Consider the following 22,647-nt stretch of genomic DNA (forward strand, 5'->3'; position numbering starts at 1 on the left):
TACTGATGGACGATTCTCTGTCCTTCAGGCCACAAATAAACGCTCTGACTTCAGCAACCCACTATGTGCTCAAAACGATTCGAAAAGTCCTGCCGTTTCTAGCGGATGAGCACAGGAAGACAGTGGTAACAGGATTGGTGATGTCCCGACTGGACCACTGCAACAGCCTGCTGCTGAATGCCCAACAGGGGCTGCTAAACCAACTCCAAATCCTGCAGAATGCAGCAGCCCGTCTGATTACGGGTACTCCCAAGCTCACCTCGGTAGCACAGGATCTGGTGAAGCTACACTGGCTACCAGTACGCAAAAGAATAGCTTTTAAAATGCTTTGCGTGATCTTCAAGGCACTGAATGGCCTAGGCCCCCACTGTATGACTCTGTTCTTCCAGTGGTACAAGCCTGCAAGATCTTTAAGGTCAGCCGAGCAGAGGCTAGTTGTAGGCCCAAGAGTCAGGAAAGCTCGCTGGGGGGGGGGGGCAGAAGCTTTTCTCTGGGAGCTGCAAAGGCATGGAACGCGTTGCCGTTGAGCCTCAGACAGATATCAGATCTTCTGTCATTCAGGAGAGTCCTAAAGACCTGGCTCTTTACACACTAACTCCTCAGCCCATGCATACTAGTGGCCATTCAGCGCCAGGACACCTTCGGGTAACAGTGCACTTTAAAAATGTAAAAAATAAATAAATAAATAAATGTAGTTGTATAAAGGTAGGAGCTGACCCAGGAGACTTTAGATTAATCCTGATGAAACTTTGAAACGAAACTCTGGACCCCTCGACATTCAAACCGACTTGAAGACTGAAGAATCTCCCTTGTGGCCAAGGAGTGACCATGCTGGGAAACCAGGCACCATCCAGCAACTCGACGGCTTGCTTTGTCCCTGTTCCTGCTGGAACTTGAGCGCAGAGCCTGACAAGACCTCGACTCCAGAACTCCTCTGACCCCACTGCACGACTCCAGCACAGCTGAGCTCCGTGGAAGGTGTCGGAATCCGTGGAACCAGGCAACTTGGAAAGTCTTCAACTTGCTAACCGCGCTGCTCCTGAGGCATCCTCGAAGCTGTGCACTGGGGACTGAGACACCCCGACACCGAGCTCCACCTGCACCGAAGACCAGACCTCCTCACTCCACGAGATCTGCGTGGGGCCCTTCTGCTTGTGTTCTGCTCGACGCGTTGTGCGGTTGCTGGCCCGTTGGCTAGTGGCCTTCTGACGACGATCCTTGTGAAAATCCATCGCTGGTCTGGTTGCTCCAGACTGGCCCTCGCTTCCCTGAAAAGATGAAGTACCTCAGACCCTCCTGGTCTGCACCAGAAGCTCCTTGTGTATCCTGCGTCGGTTGCCTTTGCTTAGGCTTGTTGGCTCCAATCTTGAAGTCGACCCCTCCCTCTGTGAGAACCTTCGTGGGACAGCTCCCCTCTAGCACCTGGTCGTCCTCGACGCCTCCTGGTCCGCGTGGCTGCAACGACAAGCTTCACATCCGCACCTGATTGCTCCTCGACGACGTCTGGTTCCTCCCTGGTTCCACCCGGTCACTGGCTAGTGACCTAGACACTGTCCCCTCTGCTTTCAGGTCCTCTTCATCCTAGATCCACCCTTGGATCCACTCGGACATCTTCCTCCTGGTCGCCTGCAGCATCTTTCTTCAAGGCTCCATTGAGAACAACGACGAAACCCGACACACTTTGACACCTATGCACCCGCAGCCCGTGGGTGAGGTAACGCGAGTACTTCGGTGCTCCAGTAGGGATTGACTATCCTAGTGTCGAGATTTACTAGTTGTTTCCTCCTAGCTAGACCGGAAGTGTCCTAAATCTTCATTTACTTACCTTCTAAGTTCCCATTGACTTAACATTGACTCACGCGTGTGTGTAAAGACACTGCACGCGCCGCCTGTGGGCCTCCTACTCCTAACCTAAGGGTCAGATAGTGTAGCCCCAGCGATTATCTAGTCCCTAGGCCTTCTCCTTTCCCAAGTCGTGGTCCTTATACCACTTACTTAGTATATGGTTTTACGCGCCCCTAGGGCCTAACTGTAAATTGTGCTATTTAAAGTATTCCTAAGTGTAACTTGTTATGTGCTTTTGCCTCGTAAAGAGTTCAGAGGAGTGTGTTAGTGAATAAATACATATATATGTTATATATATATATCCTGTGGTGTCCTTTCATTTGATATTCAAGGGGTTACATATGGTAAAACAGCTGGCTTTACACGCCCTCAAGAATCTTTTAGCCTAAGACTGTTCTGTCCACGCTACCACTAGGATAGCTGGTCCATAAGGTTGACTTACAACCATCACCATAAGGGTTGTTTGGACTGGTGCAAGGTAATCACTAGAACTAGTGAGCACCATATACCAGGCCAACTTCTCACAGTACCCAATTCTAGAAAACTTGTATTCCATTGATAGTGAAGGTCTAAAGGTGTTTCCACATGGTGATCGCCTTCTACTCCTCCAAAGGTTCTTCCAGCATGATTTGCATGGAGGCCTTCCTTAAATCTGTAAGGAAAACAGAAAACCAAACGTTAGAGAGAATAACTACACTATAAAAAAAATCCAATTCTAAACTGACAGGCCTCATAGTATTAAATTAGAGGAGGAAAAAAGACACATTTCACATAAACAATCCAAAATCATAATACTGGCGCTTCAAATCATAATTACATGCAGTATTCAGATTATTCTTCAGGAGCTAGTAGGTTCTAAAGGTGTGTGTATACCTCTTCATCATTGTTCATACCGTGTGGAGTGAGGCTGCCTGCTTGTAATATATATCTAGATTCCATTCTGCATAAAGCAGCAATTCGGTTGCCTCCTCTATTTCACTACTGTATCAATGCCAAAGTATCTGTCCTTTGTCCAATCTCCATCATGGTACTCCCTGAAGTGTCTGGCTAGATTCAACCAAAGAAACTGCCCTGAAGTAAAGACTCACTCGACCGTGAAATCTTCCATTCGAAGCTTTATTGATAAAACCACCACTTGCATTCCAAAAGTCTTCTTTGCCTGACACGTTTCGGAGCTTCTGCTCCTTAATCATAGGCATGCGCTGTCACTCCACCGAAGCACTCACACACATTTTCTCCTCTGCATGCTAATGAATAATTGCCCTTCGGTAGGCCTCACAGGTGAGTTCAGCTGTTTTGCATGTTGGGAGTTGTAGTACGTGTTTGCGCAGATTCTTACCTCTAGTGGGTTCTGCGTCATTTCAGTGATTTCTTTTAAAACATACTTAGCTCTCCATTGGGCCTCAGATTGCAAATCCGGTTTTGTAATTCATTCTTCACCATGCTGTTCAGAGGCTAATCACACTTCCAAGCCCCTGCAGCCCTGGTACTAGACAGCATAACCACGACTTATCTATGAATCATAAGGCCAGCAAGCCCCCCGGACATGGACCTGGATGGAGTTCAAATCTTCACCCTAAATTAGACAGACGCCTGGAACAGTGTAATTATCGGATGTGCAGTGGGGGTTTGGAGTTTTCATTGTGTTGGGAAACCGAGCAGCACATAGTTTGACATCAGCTGACAGCGGCATTGAAGCAAAGAAATTACTGCTCTTTTTGTTTGCCAAACGTGACTATTAATTTCCCACTTTAAACATTTAATTTCCTTTCATGATCAAAGCTAATGAAAGTTATGATTACCTATTTTAGGATTAATGAATGGCCAATGTTATTTGGAGTATTGGTGAATGGAATACGTATAATAAATGCGGAAGTAACTCTTTTGTATATTTTACGTAATTAAGAGTGCAGTCAGTTTGGATTGAGAGAGGCTAGTAAGCCGAAACGCGTCTCCTTAAGTTAGTGACTTCTGTGCTGCCTGATTCATGATGCAAAGGATGGTTGTGCTGTTTGATGGAATAAAAGGATTGGATTTGACCAAACCGTCAAGTGCAGGCTTTCTCTTATGTTTGGAGAACCATGTGGATGGATATATCTTTCTATCTATCTATCTATCTATCTATCTATCTATCTATCTATCTATCTATCTATCTATCTATCTATCTATCTATCTATCTAATCTCTTTCCAATGCACTCTAGTTGGTTGCCGCCGCTTTTCAAACCAAAGGGCTTGTTGTCTCTTCAGACCCAACAAGAACAGTCTGCATAATATTCCATTACCCCTTCACAACAAAGGATGACAATGCTGCGTGTGGTTGTTTGCAGATTTATTGATGTCTGCCCACCATTGTACGTGTTTCAGCTGCCACCAGTGTGTATATGTATACATATATCGTAATGTTATATATCCCCTCAGAAGAGGGTGGATTGGCGGGTTTATGATTTGTTTGAATGCTGGAAAGAGTTTGTGGCTGGATATGCGTTATTGTGAACTTAATTTAACCGCATGCGTGCGGGCGGAATTCCGCCCGTACGCTGGGTTTTTAAAAATCGCATGTTACGTGACGAGCTGGGCTCGTCATGAGCGTGCGAGGAGGCTACGCCATGACGAGCCCAGCTCGTCATGAGCGTCGAAGGGGTTACATTTTATACCGGTTTTTATGTACCACGGTGGTTTGGAGATTTCTGTTTTAGTGTTCATGGAGCCAAACATCTGCGCTATCTTAGCCCCTTCTGCCCCCAAGTATTGATCACAACAGAAGAGGTACCCTTTCAACTGTATTACTCCATATTGGATCCCTGTTTGGGTATCATCACAGAAGGGAAATTTCCCAAGCTAGAATCGATCCACTTTGCTTCTAGGGGCATCTTGCCTCCCCCAGGCAGAAAGCTCACTAGAGCCAGAGGTCCGATTTTTATTTTTTGTTTTTTGGTGAGGATGGCCTACCCTGACATTGAGCCTCTCCACCACCCCATCTTTTTCTGCCACTCCATGGGTCAAATTGGGAGGGCAAACCCCCCCGCTTACTTTTCTCAATCGGGGTTGGGGTGGAGGGGAAGAGGTGCACACTAGACACCAGAGAAATACTTTTTGTTGTAAAAAAATAATTAAATGAATGGGGTGGGTGTTTGCTTGCTCAGATATCGGACCAGTTACCACCCTAAAGGCCCCAACAGTCTTTCTATACCACGCAGCCAGTTTGAGGGAGCGTTATATGCTCCATGGCACTGGATGCCAGGGATAGAATTGTTTTCTATATTGGTTTGGTGCCAGCCCATCCTGTCATCGAGCAATGTCCCCCACACCTGAAGCCCTATCAGTCTTTCTGTCCTCCTTGCAGACTGGAGGAATTTCTCCAGTCTGCCATCCTGAGTATAAGGGAGCAGAAAGCCCACTAGATACTAGGGATATACTTTTTGTTATAAAAAAAATGAAAAGTGATGGGGGTAGGCCCTCCCAGACATAGTGGAATACTTTCACTCCTAAATGCCCCAGCAGCCTTTCTACCTCTCTTGTCACAAAGTCCCCTGGATGCAGGGACAGTGTTTTTGTTTGTAGGTTTGGGGTCAGCCTGTCATGATATCAGGCCTTCCTTGGCACCCCTAAAGCCTAAACGGACTTTCTGGACAATCCCCTCCCCCAAAGGCACGGAAAGAGTGACTGGATTTACCCCCAATCTGTCCCTGAGGATGGAATGGCAGCTAGCTCATTGGATGCCAGGGAATTATTTGAATGGAATGGGCAGGGTGGGCCCGGCTCATCCTGGCTCTAGGATGCAGTAAAACTCCAACAGTCTCTCTCGGGCCTAGAGCATTGCCATGGCAAATGAGTAAATTCGGATTCTTTAGGACATAGTTTTGACATATGGACAAGCAGAGAGGGGGTAAATATCAATTTCCTCACTTGCAAGGGTGAATGGCTTCATTATTTGAATCTACATCACCTGGCACCCCGGGAGCCCTACCATCCCTTGGCAGACCCAGGTAAATAACAGGTGGTGTGATCAGCATAGGTCCCAGCAGATTTTTCTTCACTAAATGCCCTGCTAACCTCCCCTCACCCAAAAAGTAAGACATTTGTTGTTCTCAATTGAATTTCGCTCCATTTTTAAATATAAGCCAGTGTGCAGTGTGCAAAAATCCCCTATGAGTTGCATGATAGTATTGGGTAACACCAAATTAGAAGTTGTACAAATAAAGCTGTTCCTAAACTTAATATCTTGGGCACGTTTGAGAAAAATGCGCAGGTTTCCTTACAACCGTTTTTTTACTCATTTGATTTTACCATATGAATTGATGCATGTCTGGTATAAAATGATCATTCTACAGTGCAGCTTAGTTGATGGCTCTGGGGGTCAGCTGTTTTTATACCACCAGCAAACACTATATATCACTGCGACCAGAAAGGCCCGACGAAGGTAACATTCTACTACTTTTGTAAATCGTCCAAGCTCCAAAAGATTACAGATAAAAACTGTCACCTATTCCTTCCGTATTGTTTTTTTTTTATTTAATCAATTACTTTGAGAAAACTATTAGCAATCTCTATGAATGGCCCCTTGCTGAATTCCCAATTGGTTTACATTTCAGAAAGGCATAGCTTTCTGGATTCACCCATGGGTTTCACATCTGTTTTAATCACAAGTGGCAAATGGGTAAAAACCACAAAAATAGGAAAAAGTGACTAATACTTAACAAAAAGGGTAACTGAAATAAAATATTTGTCATCAAAGTCCATTCCTGAAACTTTCTCTTATATAGTTCTTTCACATTTATTTGACCAGCATCCTGGTTGGAAGCAGCCTTACATCACTTTACCAGCGATTAGTGTCCTACAGAACCTCACAGAATGGTTTTTGAGACACAGGAGCCCGATAGGTGGAGCATATTCTCAAGTTCAAAGCCAGTAGTGGCAACCAACAAGCATTAGAAAAGCAATTTCTTTGTTTTATATAGGATATGTTAGAAGCTTTGTTTCTATGTCTAATGTCGTAATATGATTAAAAGTGGTAGCACCTTCTGTGTAGTGTAGGCCTACGATTGTCTGGCTATAGGTAAGTTTAAGTTTATTTAATTTATTTTGGAATTTAAAAGGAATAACGACCAATAAAAGAAGATGGTATAATTAACCCGGGGTGAATATTAGACATTGTCTCACAAACCTCTGTTTTTTACTTTTCAGAACAGAACATTTCTGCCAGACTACTCTTTTAACCAAATGTGTTTTTCCTCCTCAGAGCAAATTAGGTTAAAAAATATCAGAAAAGTTTACGGAAGATGTGTCTGGTACAGATTACGTTTGTTGAAGCCACAGCCCAATGTAATCCCTACGTTAAAGTAAGTTCAGTGTCTTTTGGTTTTTTAGTCTCACATGTTGAATATTTCATATTTAATTCCTTGCTGACCCATATATATGTGTGTGTGTGTGTATATATATATATATTCACTGAAAAAAACATAGGTTATAGACCATATATAGTTAGGAATTAGCATTTACAAAACCTTGAAAATTCACTGAAAAAACCATAGGTTATAGACCATATATAGTTAGGAATTAGCATTTAAAAAACCTTATTTTACTCACACAAAACCATTGAAATTCCATATATAGTTAGTTGCACTAACTATATATCGCGCACCCGCAATCCACTGCTGATCATGTCACATATTACATCATTCATGACATGGTCAGTGACATCACTGATGACATCACTGATGACATCTCAAATGACATCACTGATGACATCATCCAGTGACTGTGTGTTTCTGTAAAGTTTAAATATGTTTTAGATATTGAAGAATGAGTAGATGTATAACTGTCTGGACGAAGGATTTAGTAGGTGCATGACTGAATGTATGAGTGAGTGATTAAATGTGTCTCACTGAGTGCATGGGTTAGTGACTAAACTGTCTTAATTTGTGCATCATTATGTCTGTTGTTCTGTAAACTACTGCATGTGTTGATCAGTAGCTATATAATTAACTATATGGGTTATTGATTGATTGTCCAAGTATTTGTATGGGAGACTGAGTGTGTGTGTGGCTGGCTGGGAGGTGTGTGACTCTGTGCAGATCAATGTGTACTTGTATCAATGATTGTATAAGAAAGTAAGTATGTGTTACTATATGTTTGAAAATGTAAGGTGCTCTATGTTTAACTGTATAGACAAGAAAATGGAAGTGTGATTGATTCTTTACAGGACTGACTAGGTGTGTGAGTAACTCCATGGATGAGTGGCAGAGTGTGAGTGTCTGTATAGGTGTATGAGTGCATATGATAGTGTTGTAAAGATGAGTGATTGTATGTATGAATGATTGTATGGGTGAATGAGTGAATGTGTGTGTAGACGTAGGAATCAGTGAGTACGTATGTAGTAACTAGTATTGGTGTGTCAATGGTTTCAAAAATTATACTCTGTATTTAACACTGGGTGAAACAGAGGTTATATTAAAATGTGAGGAGATGCATTGTATTGTCACATGAATGATATCATCAGTGATGTGGTCATTGATGTCAAATGAGATGTCATCAGTGATGTCATCAGTGATGTCATCAGTGATGTCATTTGAGATGTCATCAGTGATGTCATCAGTGATGTCACTGACCATGTCATGAATGATGTAATATGTGACATGATCAGCAGTGGATTGCGGGTGCGCGATATATAGTTAGTGCAACTAACTATATATGGAATTTCAATGGTTTTGTGTGAGTAAAATAAGGTTTTTTAAATGCTAATTCCTAACTATATATGGTCTATAACCTATGGTTTTTTCAGTGAATTTCAATGGTTTTTTAATAGCAAATATCATAAGCTGTCGAATGTCAAGTACGTGGTAAGTGAAAACATTTTCGTGTTTATGCACACTGATCTGCTTTGAATGGTGCCCCCCCCCCCCTCATTTCTATTAGGAGTACTCTCTCTTTGCAGATAGTGAAAGGTAGTTAACGCAGGCCTTTGCCCCCGTTGTAATCCGTCGTGCCTGCTTCTCTCTCCATTTGATTGATTGTTATCCAAGTATTTACTGTTTTAGAATTAGTTCTCTTTGGTTCATTCTCTATTTACAAACAAACACAGAGTCGCAATACTCTGTTTAGTCTTTGCAGATAACGAAAAATCGTGTAAAAAAAAAGAAAAGGAATCGAGCAAAATCAGTAGGCCACTAATGGGATCTCTTTTTGACCTCGCTAAAATAGAAACATTAGGAACAACCCCTCATGACAAATACAAAACTAGTGAGATGAACTGAACTCCACACAATGATGGCTGCAAAACAGCTCGGCTCCGCCACCCACCCCGCCCAAAATAACGATAAAGAGCGGCTGCCATGATTGGTTGCGGAATGGCCACAACGGAGCTACGAAATGGTGCTGCTCTCATGCTAACCCCAGCTTCGGTCTGAAACATCCAGAAACACTGTAGACTACCAATTCGATCAGTTCCGGTAGCGCCCCAATGTAACCCGGTAGAGAAGAACTAGCCCTCCCCTCTTTGACTGATGGTTCTTGTTGCCTGTCCTTTCTGTTGTCATTTAACAGAACTATTTAGCCTGCTGAAAGGGGTTGTGTTCCGACCGCTGGTTGGTGGAGACATTTTGACTATATTCTGGACCTGCGTTGTCGCGTAATGCGTCATATGACGCGCCGCGTTAGCGCATCCGGAAGTCATCCGGGGCGCGCAGCGCGTAACGTAAGCATAACAAGTCATGTGACTTGTTAATAAAACTTTTCATTGGTTCATTTTACTTTTCTTATTCTAATGATGAAAGCCTTGGTCATATCACCTAAAAATTACGCTTTTAATTACTTCCGAACATTATTTTCTCTTAAATATATGTTATAATGTTCCAGGCTAATGTACTTTCCCGGAAATTTTACAACTGTCCTGCAAGTAAAATATATTCTTTTTTCGAGAAAAAGAGCGTTTCTTCGTCCCATGACGGAGCCGTTGAGCAAAAGAGGGTCGACCTGCTGTCTTAGTCGCCGATACGCCTGAATATGAGATTCTTATCGATCACTTTATGTTGCAGGAATAGAAAACACAACAGCCCTTGACCATTTATCTTTACTGCGTTCCTTCGTATTATACCTTTTACCCTTCATGTAATTGGTCTGCTTTATTTCACTTGCCTTTTAATGATTCTAAAACAGTGACTATTAAAAACTTTACCAATGTATACACTACTACCATGTTTTCTTTTAAAAACCTTTATTGTGAAAATTTCATTATACAAATACGAGCCTATAACCACGTGGGCCTGCCACAGAGCAAACTGTAATCGTATATGATGAATAGACATTTACACTGTAGAGGAACGTAACGGGCGGGCCATTAGGTTGCAAGAACTAAGGTGTCTAACAGTTACGGAATCGGTGGACGTACATTTTATAATTAAAATACGACAGGGCCAGTTACAATAAAATTATCTAGATATACATTTGCGGGCAAGTACCATGGGTGACGTTAATTCGAATTTTCAACAGTACAGTAATCAATAACACATCAGAACTTAATATCAATAGGGATGTCGAAATATTCAATCAATTCTCGTCCCCGCCCGCCATGTGCTTCAAAACTGCATACGTATCTCGTGATTTCAAGGTTCTGCAACCAGTACACAACAAGGAGTTACGAGTCCCATTTATTCCGGCGCCATTTTGGGCGAGGACGGGCAGGTCCAGGATATAGTCAAAATGTCTCTACCAACCATCGACTATGATGATGTTCATATGCTGTATTTATTAGAGTAACACTCATCTGCCCACATGAAATTAATTTACCACAATCTAAACATGTCATTTTAATCTTTCCAAAGTTCTTCTAAATATTTGGGACCGTTTCCCTTGCCTCTGAAGCTCTCAGTGCCACTTCTTTGATGAATGTACTAGCAGGTCAGGGGTTCTCCTCCAAATCTCTCTTTTATGCAGCACTATAATTAATTGGTGCCACCTCTCCATATGACGATGCATGGTATAGTTACCACAACTATATATTTTTTCGGTTCCTCTGGAGAGTTCATCGTGGCAGATGAAGCGTGTAACATACCGGGCATTTACCTTTTTTTGCATGTACAGGAAAGGAAAAAAAAATCGAGCGTTCGAGTTCTTAGGTGTCCCAGGGCCATTTTAGTGGACCAGGCCCAAATCCAAAGAACAGCTATCTCACAGGCTAATGGGGCGACCCACGCCGAGTTTCAGCATTGTAGGATGACCACACAAGTACAGCAACTTGCTAGACATCACCTCGGTGCCATCCGGATCTCGGCGCCCCACTGCAGATGAAGTGCCTCTCAACTATGAAACCACCACGGTGACATCCGGATCTTGGCGCGTTGTGCTGCCTTCGGCCTATTCGCACATCGGTCCGCTACTGACGCCATCTCACAGGCTAATGGGGTGACCCACGCCGAGTTTCAGCATTGCAGGATGACCACACCAACTTGCTAGACATCACCTCGGTGCCATCCGAATCTTGGCATCTCAACGCCTAGTGGTATCTTCCATACAGAAAATATTGTTACGCTGCCTTTGGCCCCATTCGCACATCAGTCCGCAACTTAGACATCACCTCGATGCCATCCGGATCTTGGCATCTCAGCGCCTTGTGGTGTCAGTCAGAAAATATTGTTGCGCTGCCTTTGGCCCCATTCGCACATCAGTCCGCTACTGACACCATCTCACAGGCCAATAGGGCGCCCCACGCCGACTTTTACCATTGTACGATGGCCACACCAGTAGCACAACTTCCTAGACATCACCTCGGTGCCATCCGAATCTTGGCATCTCAACGCCTAGTGGTATCTTCCATACAGAAAATCTTGTTACGCTACCTTTGGCCCCATTCGCACATCGGTCCGCAACTTAGACATCACCTCGGTGCCATCCGGATCTTGGCATCTCAGCGCCTTGTGGTGTATTCTCTTCAGAAAATATTGTTGAGCTGCCTTTGGCCCCATTCGCACATCCGTCCGCAACTTACACATCACCTCGGTGCCATCCGGATCTTGGCATCTCAGCGCCTTGTGGTGTCTTCTACTCCGAAAATATAGTAGAAAATATTGTTGCGCTGCCTTTGGCCCCATTCACACATCAGTCCGCTACTGACACCATCTCACAGGCCAACAGGGCGCCCCACGCCGACTTTTACCATTGTACGATGGCCACACCAGTGCCACAACTTGCTAGACACCACCTCTGTGCCATCCGGATCTTGGCATCTCAGCGCCTTGTGGTGTCTTCAAATCAGAAAATATTGTTGCGCTGCCTTTGGCCCCATTCGCACATCGGTCCGCTACTGACGCCATCTCACAGGCCAACGGGGCGCCCCACGCCGACTTTCAACATTGTAGGATGGCCACAGAAGTGCGACAACTTACTAGACACCACCTCGGTGCCATCCGGATCTTGGCGCGTTGTGCTGCCTTCGACCTATTCGCACATCGGTCCGCTACTGACGCAAACTCACAGGCCAACGGGGCGCCCCACGCCGACTTTCAGCATTGTAGGACGGCCACACCAGTGCGGCAACTTACTAGACACCACCTCGGTGCCATCCGGATCTTGGCGCGTTGTGCTGCCTTCGGCCTATTCGCACATCGGTCCGCTACTGACGCAAACTCACAGGCCAACGGGGCGCCCCACGCCGACTTTCAGCATTGTTGGATGGCCACACCAGTGCGACAACTTACTAGACACCACCTCGGTGCCATCCGGATCTTGGCGCGTTGTGCTGCCTTCGGCCTATTCGCACATCGGTCCGCTACTGACGCAAACTCACAGGCCAACGGGGCGCCCCACGCCGACTTTCAGCATTGTTGGATGGCCACACCAGTGCGGCAACTTACTAGACACCACCTCGGTGCCATCCGGATCTTGGCGCGTTGTGCTGCCTTCGGCCTATTCGCACATCGGTCCGCTACTGACGCAAACTCACAGGCCAACGGGGCGCCCCACGCCGACTTTCAGCATTGTTGGATGGCCACACCAGTGCGACAACTTACTAGACACCACCTCGGTGCCATCCGGATCTTGGCGCGTTGTGCTGCCTTCGGCCTATTCGCACATCGGTCCGCTACTGACGCAAACTCACAGGCCAACGGGGCGCCCCACGCCGACTTTCAGCATTGTTGGATGGCCACACCAGTGCGGCAACTTACTAGACACCACCTCGGTGCCATCCGGATCTTGGCGCGTTGTGCTGCCTTCGGCCTATTCGCACATCGGTCCGCTACTGACGCAAACTCACAGGCCAACGGGGCGCCCCACGCCGACTTTCAGCATTGTTGGATGGCCACACCAGTGCGACAACTTACTAGACACCACCTCGGTGCCATCCGGATCTTGGCGCGTTGTGCTGCCTTCGGCCTATTCGCACATCGGTCCGCTACTGACGCAAACTCACAGGCCAACGGGGCGCCCCACGCCGACTTTCAGCATTGTAGGATGGCCACACCAGTGCTGCAACTTGCTGGACACCACCTCGGTGCCATCCAGATCTTGGCGCGTTGTGTTGCCTTCGGCCTATTCGCACATCGGTCCGCTACTGACGCCGCCTCACGTGCCAACGTATTTTCTCCTAATTTTACACCCTATGCCGCATAACAGGTCATGTGACTTGTTTATCAAACTTTTCATTGGTTCATTTTACTTTTGGTTTCCTAATGATGGAAGGCTTGATCATGTGACCTAAAAACAACACTTTTCATAGGATGAAAACTTTTTTTTTTCCCCAAACGATGAAAGCCCCACCTTGTTTCTGGATGTTTCAGACTAAACTGGCGTCAGCATGAAAGCACCACCATCTCGTAGCTCAGTCGTGGTCATTCCGCGAGCAATCATGGCAGCCGCTCCCCACCAGAAGCCTGCAGGAGTCGGAGCCCCCAAAACTTTTGATGAATTCTCAAGGCGGAGGGGACGCTTTCGAGAATGAGGTCCAAGACCTAGCAGACAAGCGTCCGATTTCCAAGGTGTCCCAGGGCCATTTCAGTGGACCAGGCCCAAAAAGGAAACAGCCTGCCGCCATTTTGAGAGTCCTGTGACAGCCGCCTATCGCTGCACCGCAAGAGTGGGCGCAACTCAGCTGAATTGCGGCTTTTGACACAGTGGACCAAAAACGGACGGAATGGCAACTGAAACGGTAAAGGGGCGCCCCACTACAACAGATGACACTCCACCTGGAGAGGCCCGTTCACGCCGCCTCCCCCGGGGCGCTCCACGTTGTTATTCGGAGCAGCATTGTAGGATACCAAAACCAGTGCGGCAACTTACTGGACATCACCTTGGTGCCATCGTTCTGCTGCCTTGGAACTATTCGCGCAACAGTTTGCTACTGATGACCCACCCCCCGCGACGCCCCATGCCGTTATTTGCTGGGTGGCAACTTACTAGACATCACTTTCGTGTCATCTAGATTTCAACGCGTTCTGCTGCCTTGGAACTATTCGCACAACAGTTTGCTACTGATGACCCACCCCCCGCGACGCCCCACGCCGGAAATCTGGACGTTGTGCTGCGTTGGGACTATTCGCACAGCCGACCGCTACTTCGTTGTTTTTCCCTAAAAATGTTTATATGTTATTACTATTTTTGTTTTCTTGTATATATTTATAAATTATTAAAGTTTTATAATCTTACTACTTTGTCGGAGTGCTATATATTTTTAATGTGACACATAATTGTAAAAACTTTGATGTACAAACAGTCATCCCTGGAATCTTCCGCTTCAGGCTCGGTCCCCTCCCCAATCACAATACAGGATGGTTTTCAGATAATAGCAACGCTTCTGCTGTGACGAATCTCATCGAGTGTGGGCCTTGATCTACTATAACTCCTTTGAAGAGGGGTGATTCTTTACAGCTGTGGCCATAAACTACATCTGCAGGGCTAGCTGATACCCTAGGACCAGCCTGGACAATCGGACACAGAGGAAAAGGAGTGTCAGAGGGTGCGGTAGTGAATAGGGCGAAAGGGAGGTGTCGGGCGGGCACAGGGTGTGATTCTCAGGGAACAGCAGCGCAGATGGGGGAGGTTTATTACCCATGCATAAGACAGAGAGCGGGGGTGACCACTGCCTGGGGGAGATGTTTGCGAGGGTGGGGAGCCATGCTAAGGATCGACAGCGTGCACAGAGTGGGTCTGGTCAAGGCATCTAAAATGGCTGCCGTGCACGACAAAAGTGTGGCATTTGAAAAAAGACAAGATGGCGCAGACAATGTTTTTCAACACTTCCTGATTTCCTTCGAATCGAACGTTAACAGACGTTGGGGCATATTACCAAAGTTAAGCGATATTTATCCCTAACGATGCTTAGCAACGATTTTTTTACCGTCAGAAATTATCGCAGATAAACCTTGCTATTATCAAGGTTTATCGGAAATACGATAAAAAACGACCGCAATGCATTAATATCGCTGAAAACTCAGCGATATTCATGCATTACCGAGCTAATGCTCTTAGCCATGTTATCCACCTCCCATTGGATAACATGGCTAAGAACTGCTCAGGGCAGGTGGTAGCTTTTAGAGATATTCGCCCTTATCTCGAATATTTCCAAAAGTTGATAATAGGAGATAGCGATGTTAGCGACTGTTTCCAGTCGCTAACATCTTGGCATGCCCACTTTGCATGTCATTAGTGATGATAAATATCACTCACATGCAAAGTGGGGCCCAAGATGGTCGCTATCTTCTACTAGCCGTCGCTAACTGGTGTTAGCAACAGCTAGGTAATACACATATAATTTTATCTCCGCGAAGCGGAGCGCTGTTACAGATATATATCTTGTTTCTGAACGTTAATTTCTCAAAATGCACTGAAGCACATATATTGAGACCTAGCAAAGGCACATCGGGCTACCAGTCCCTAATATTTTGCCAAGTTTCGTGCAAATCCATTCAGCTGTTCGATCCTACCGAGAGACAAGATGGCGGCCGCTACGGACTGTTTGGAATGTTTACAGACACCGGAGAGCCAATCAGCTTCGCTTCGCAAAGCTCCGTAACGCGAAAAGTACGCGAAGCGGTGCGCTGTTACAGATATATACCTTTTTTTGAACGTTAATTTCTCAAAATCCACTGGAGCACATATATTGAGATCTAGCAAAGGCACATCGGGCTACCAGTCCCTACAATTTTGCCAAGTTTCGTGCAAATCCATTCAGCTGTTCGATTATTATTATTTTTATTTTTTTTTGCCCCGCGGGACCCTTTTAAAACCTCCACATCAAACCTAGGGGGTGAGCGACAATGTACTATGCCCCCTTATGGTCATTTGCCCCTTCGCTTCGGCCTCCTCTTGTCTCTCGATCCTACCGAGAGACAAGATGGCGGCCGCTACGGACTGTTTGGAATGTTGACAGACGCCGGAGAACCAATCAGCTTCGCTTCACAAAGCTCCGTTGCGCGAAAAGTCCGCGAACCAGAGCGCTGCCCGGTCCGCTGTTACAGATATATATCTTTTTTTAAACGTTAATTTCTCAAAATCCACTGGAGCACATATATTGAGACCTACAAAAGGCACATCGGGCTACCAGTCCCTACAATTTTGCCAAGTTTCGTGCAAATCCATTCAGCCGTTCGGGCTAAAAGTGAGGCCAACCGCCCTATGGAAAACTCAATGTTAAAAACACGTTTTGGGACCCCCCTTTTTTCTCGGCCCCCACTGGACGAACCCCCCCCAAATTTTCAAGGGCTGCTCAGAAACAAAATGTGCCATTTTCCTGAAAATTTCAGCCAATTCCGTCCACAAACGCCAAAGTTATTAGACATAGAATTTTCAAAAAACCCATAGAGAAAAAATCCTAACTATATATACCTACTGGCGACCGCCAGTAGGTAATATATATATATATATATATATATATATATATATATATATATATATATATATATATATATATATATATATATATGTACATATATGTGTATATGTATATATATATGTATATACACCATGTGTGTGTGTGTGTGTGTGTGTGTGTGTATATATATATATATATATATATATATTTTTTTTTTTTTTTTTACACACTTTGCACATTGACTGGACTGCTGCTTCTTCCTTAAACTGAAGTTCCTTTACCTAGACTGTATCTTAGATTTAAGGAGGTGTGCATTTTTGTTTGGTTACATGTTCTCTTTTATTATCTTCGAATTTTTCCTGTCACTGTTTATTTTGGTCACAGCTACTTCAAGCTTGTGTCTTGAATATTTATCTTCATCCAGGCACGCTATAGCTAAGGCATTGTCTGGTCTGCCTGAATACACCAGAAGAGCAAAGAAGAATTATTCATGGGGAATATTCACAAACAAGTCTGCTTCATGCTGACGATTTTCAAACCTGAATGTTGTGTTGACAATGAGGAGTTGTTTGCTGTTTACACTCTTTCTTGAGCATGGGCGAAAGGGGTAGATTATATTGTAAAGAGTTTATCCTTGGAAGCCTTCAGGAAATGCATCCTAGACATATCATCTAGTTTGTGTGGATTATTTGTGGGTGAAGCATTTCGAAATTTCAGTGTGAAACGGAATATCTAATTGTGATTGCCCATTAGTAAGAACCAGTAGGTGAAAACCCCACTTTTCAGGAGATAAATTAAAATGGGGAGCGGAAAGACATTTCTTTGAAAGCTAAGAGACCTTGCCTATGTTCTTTGTATGTATAGAGATTTAGTCCTCAGAAATATGTAGAACCTAACAAATTATATTTCTTAAGCAAAAGTCGTCTTCAAAGAGAGGAACTTAGTGTACAATTTTGTTGTAAGGTTTGAATGTTTGCCATTGCATTTACTGTCTCATTTGGATGATTTTATTCCTAATGACATGTTTGTTTTCTGTTTCTCTGCAGAAAAATAGCTCTCATTGCTGGATGGGCTTTATTTTTATTTCTTGCTTATAAAGTCTCCAAAACCGACCGGGAATATCAAGAGTACAACCCTTATGAAGTATTAGGCTTAGACCCGGTAAGTAAAGTCAGTCGTTAATGTGTTTTTTGTTGTTGTTTTTTTACCTGAATGCTAATCTCTTGGACATGGGTTTAATTTCTTTCTGTTGAATATTGTAATTGTGTGTTAAAAAAAAAGTTGCACTGGGCATAATTTATCAAAGTAAAATGTGGAGCGCACAGTCATGCAAGTAATGTACATTAAGTCGGTGTGTTTGGGATAACATCAAAGGAAGCTTACATTCTAGAAAATAGTTTGGCTTTCTACATACCGATACTTTGGCTAGGCGTTTACAGTTGAAAGGAGAATTAACTACTGTAGCAGGGATTCTGCTCATACACAGAACTGTGAATAGAGACTTGGAACCTCAGTGAATTAGGGTGTACCAAAACTCACCTTAGTAGCCAAAATCCCCTACCAGACTAGCAATCAGTGTCTCATTGATTCTTCCATACCCCCAATGATTAGACAACCCAGAACATTGAACTTAGAATACCTCCGGCAATGTGGAACAAATGAACACTCTTTCGTTATACTCTCATAACAGTCCAAAACGGGGAGTAAATGAAGACACGTGCAAGTTTGAAATATTTATTTCTAATGCCATGTTCTCAGGCGCAATTCTTAGCTAATACAAGCAGACATATTATAAGCAACAAGATTATCAGCATAGTTACTATTCCATAAAATACAAAAGGAGAAAGCATGTTAAAATGCTAAATGGAAATAGGCTAGATTACACCTAGATCTCACCCTCCCTTGCTAGTAGGTTATTTTATATCTACAGAAGGTCTCTTGGGTTTACAAGGGCGGCCCCATACCTCTGGTCCTAGTAGAAATGGATCACATCATTTTCTACACCAGCTCTCTGCATGCGAATGTTCTCCAAAGTGTGTGTTTGCATGCCTGCGCAGTGCATTATTAAACGCGCCAAAATCAGAGGTGGCCACAGCTGCATATATGTTATGTCTAGAACGTGCGCTGATCAGACCGAACAACAACCAGTGTTGAAATAACCTTGAAGGCCTCGGCACTCACTGTTCAGACACAGCTTACCAAGCAAAGCTGCTACTATAGGAAAACCTATTATTCCCGTGTGAAGCAAAACAGTCTGCTAGACTCCAAACATTTGTAATAATGTGTGCCGTGTGCAAAGGCAGCAGAAAGGGAAAATGGCGTTTAAACTTCTAATAAACTCAAGCTAACTTAACACAGTGTAAATGCAAGGCTCATCCCCATGACACCCTCCCTTGATCCGAGCACGGATAAGACAAAGGGCAAATTTGGAAAGCAGAGTTCAAGAACAACTGTCAGAACCAAGTTCAAATTGCCACAGGGAAAAAACAGGAACAAAAAACTTCATAATTTGAATGTACTTCAAATCAAGTGATTCTAGCCATAGACATAGTGAAGTCAATAGGTCGGGGCAGAAAGAAATGAAACTGAGAAAAAAAAATATCTGATGTCCAACTCGTGACCTTTGGTCATGGAAGAGAGAGAAGCGATGACACAACTCAATCCAATATTGTATATGCAAAATATGTAGCAACAGCCTCCAACAGGGAGTCACTGTTCTCATCCGAAAACATGTCAGCCATCCAATTTAGCAAAGGGAAAGAACATACATGTTTTTCAATTACCGGAGCCTCTAGCACCATCAGAGGGCAACTCGGTGTACCTTCAATGTAGCTGTGTGCCAAGAAATCTTGCGCTGCTGCGAAAACATCCCAATGTCCCAGGACCCCATGCATCACTGCAAAGGCCATAATCCCTCCGACAGAACAAAGCAATTCTTGAGCAACTAAGGGGCTAATAAACTGATTATAATTCGCATCGGGAGACACCGTATTGCAGAGACACAAATCGAGGGCCCAGTCGAAATCCCAACTCAGGCAATGAAAGACAGGCTGGACGCATGTAAAGTAGGAAAATCGAAATGATACTCCATAAGCCGCACTCAATGTAGCAAGAGGCAGCGCTCCATGAAATACAAGCATTCAGCCGCAGAGCGGCAGCAGTCGTGACAGATCTTCTCGCAACACAGGACGTGCATCCATTTTGAAATAAACAAAACAGCAGAAGTACACCTGCAACCAGAGCCAGCATTAAGGGAAATCCACCAAACAGGCTAGAAAAAATGGAATGAAAAAATGCTGGGAACACACCAAATATAGTTTGAAAAGAAGACACAAGGCCACTGCTAACAACTTTAAAAAAGTGAGCCAGCTCTGTGATGGAGGATGCATTAAAGATAGTGTGAATTAATTCACCGAAATGAAAGGGCAAATCTGTATTTAATAAAGCATGCACTTCCGTGCGGGTGTTTGCCACGTGAAGGACAAAAGTTTCACTAGCAGATGTGAGGGCGACTTCTTTCTGGGACAATAGAGCTCTTATACGACTCATCTTGTTGAACTCTGCTTTCAATGTTGGAATCGTCGGCCAGATGGAAACATCAAGCTTCCCATGCGGAGGAGGAAACATCACATTTTTACAGCAAACTACACGCTCACTGACGGTAACCACGTAAGGAATTCCTGTCACCATCCCACAAGAATTTTCATTATTTAAAAGTAAATAACTCCCGTTTGCCAGTAATGTGAATGTTGGTATGATAGCAGGTGCTGGTGTACCTTTCAAAATACAGGCTAAATTTGGCTCGTTCTGGTTACAAGAGCCATGCAATTGGATATTCCTACACATTGAGTGATCTGGTATTGTAGTGCAATTCTCACCCTTCAAGTAAACCTCTTTCCCCTCCTTAAGGCTTCTATAGGTAAATGGTAGCGACCAAGCTTCATGAAGATAAGCGGTGCCCAGAGGTTCATATCTGCCAATTGCATAGTACTTCATACAGGCTTTGAATTTGAAAAGGGGAAAAGGTAGAGTTATTAACCTGTGGATAAGCCACATTGCCGTATTGGTCTCAGCCACAGAAAATGGTAACGGTTCTAACTTTTCAATGTGTATCATAGAAAAAGTTGCATCTTTCATTGACATAAAACGTTGCTTTTCCGTCAAATTAAACGGGGCAAATAACAATGACGTATTCATGTAGTGCCATGGCACTTTTCCAGCTTTCAATGTTTGTAAGGTCCATGCAAACTGCATAATGGAACGCAATTGATTTTGACCATGGTACAAAACAGACACTTCATCTTGCACAATATCAACAACAGACGACACAATATTATCTAACGTGTAAATGCGGGAAGAAAGCGTGTTAATGCTGTTATCTACAATGGCTAGCACTTTGTCTAAATTTGCTTGTTCTATAGCTCTAATGCGGGAAGCCGCCTCAATTTGGGACAGTTTCCAAACTTCGTTGTAAATAGCATCTATCCATCTTTTATATCTGCCGGAAGCCGGGCCTTTCACAAAATCATTCAGATCAACATTGTTAGTCAATTTAGATAAATGCAGCTTAACTGATGCCAAAGTGGAATGTTTGTCTATTTTTTCCAGAAGTGCCTTGGCGTCCGTCACAACCTGACTGCTTCTAATTGCCTCAGTCAACTCCTCAATTTCTTTTTCTTCTTTTGCACAGAGTCTCTGTGCAGTTTCTATGGTGTGAACCATCAAATCCCGGCTGCACTTAGTATTAATAAAGCTGAAACCTTTTTTGTACTCTGTGTCTTCAATAAAGATAACAGGGACGTTTTTAACCTGTAAACCCCAAGGGATGGCACCTCCCTTGAGGTGTTTCAGGAGAAAATGTCCGTGTAGCTCTGTTCTTACATGTTTTTTCTGTAGGTGTATCAATCTATCTGAATCATTTTGCTGTTTGGCAGTGGTACTGAGTGTCACATTGGCGAAGGGAGAAGAGTCAATTAAGTTTTTTATGTGATTTTCACTAAAAGATAATGTGTCTTTTTCTGCCATAATGCTGGGAGATACTCCGTCTCCCACAGAGACACTCTATTTTACTTATAAAAAGCAAAAAAGGGAATGTCCTCAATTACTCTCGCGAATAGCAATCCGCCCTAGAATTGCAAAAACCTAAGGAGTTAGGCCCTTGAGGACAGGTGGATAGGCTGGACCCTATTTATAATGAGAAAAACACAAAATTGCCCAACCACCTACATTTATGGACAAGTATGCAGGGACGGACATTTTGCCTTTTTAGTCCTGCAAGACTTTTGATTCTAGGATTTGAGTACGCAACCCACCGCTGGGATGGTATGGCTCTGGTATCTTGTTCAAAGGTAATGAATCTGCAGCTAGAAGTCTCTATCAGTTGAACAAGATACTTACCTTTGGTAACACATTATCTGGTAGAGACCCTATCTAGCTGCAGATTCCTTACAGCCAACCCGTGCCTTCCCGCGTTGCGGACTGATATTGTAGGGCTAGGGATGTTCTCCTTTTCAGGGCCCTAGTTTTGCACACAATTATGTCAGTTACTTGGTGACTCTGCGTTTCTGGCGTGAAAAACCCAAAGAATACTGACTTCCGCGTGCCTGGATGGCGCCTATGTAGGCACTGCAACGTCCTAACTGACGCTGCCGATGAAGTCACGCCAAATTCAGCCGAATGGAGCTACCCGGCATCGCGCTCAAGCGGTATTGCTCAGCAAAAGTTTCCGTATCCAGCCTGACGCCTGGGAAGTTCAAAGGTAAGTAATCTGCAGCTAGATAAAGTCTCTACCAAATAATGTGTTCCCGAAGGTATGTAACTTGTTCTTCAAGTAAAATGCTAGTTTTGGTGTAATAAAATCAAATTGCCACAAAACTCTTTTATAGAATTTTTTTTGCATAGCACTAAAGCAGTCAACTTCTGTGGCAATATTTTCTGCTCCTAAACTGCAAACCTATTGCAATGTATTGACTTGATTTTTTTTCCTTAATGCAAAATATTT

General features: G+C 44.1%; 1 protein-coding gene across 1 annotated transcript in view; it reads left to right on the forward strand.

Annotated features, from left to right (window-relative positions):
- The window catches only part of SEC63 (SEC63 protein translocation regulator), an 844,363-nt gene that overhangs the window by 91,670 nt on the left and 730,046 nt on the right, over positions 1 to 22,647 (forward strand). The window contains exons 2-3 of the mRNA XM_078648413.1: positions 7,086 to 7,185; positions 17,693 to 17,807. Coding sequence (XP_078504539.1) covers positions 7,086 to 7,185; positions 17,693 to 17,807 — 215 coding nt within the window. The remainder of the gene's footprint in view (positions 1 to 7,085; positions 7,186 to 17,692; positions 17,808 to 22,647) is intronic.

Source organism: Lissotriton helveticus, chromosome 6 (assembly GCF_964261635.1).
Source record: "Lissotriton helveticus chromosome 6, aLisHel1.1, whole genome shotgun sequence".
In the NCBI taxonomy this organism is placed as follows: Eukaryota; Metazoa; Chordata; class Amphibia; order Caudata; family Salamandridae; genus Lissotriton; species Lissotriton helveticus.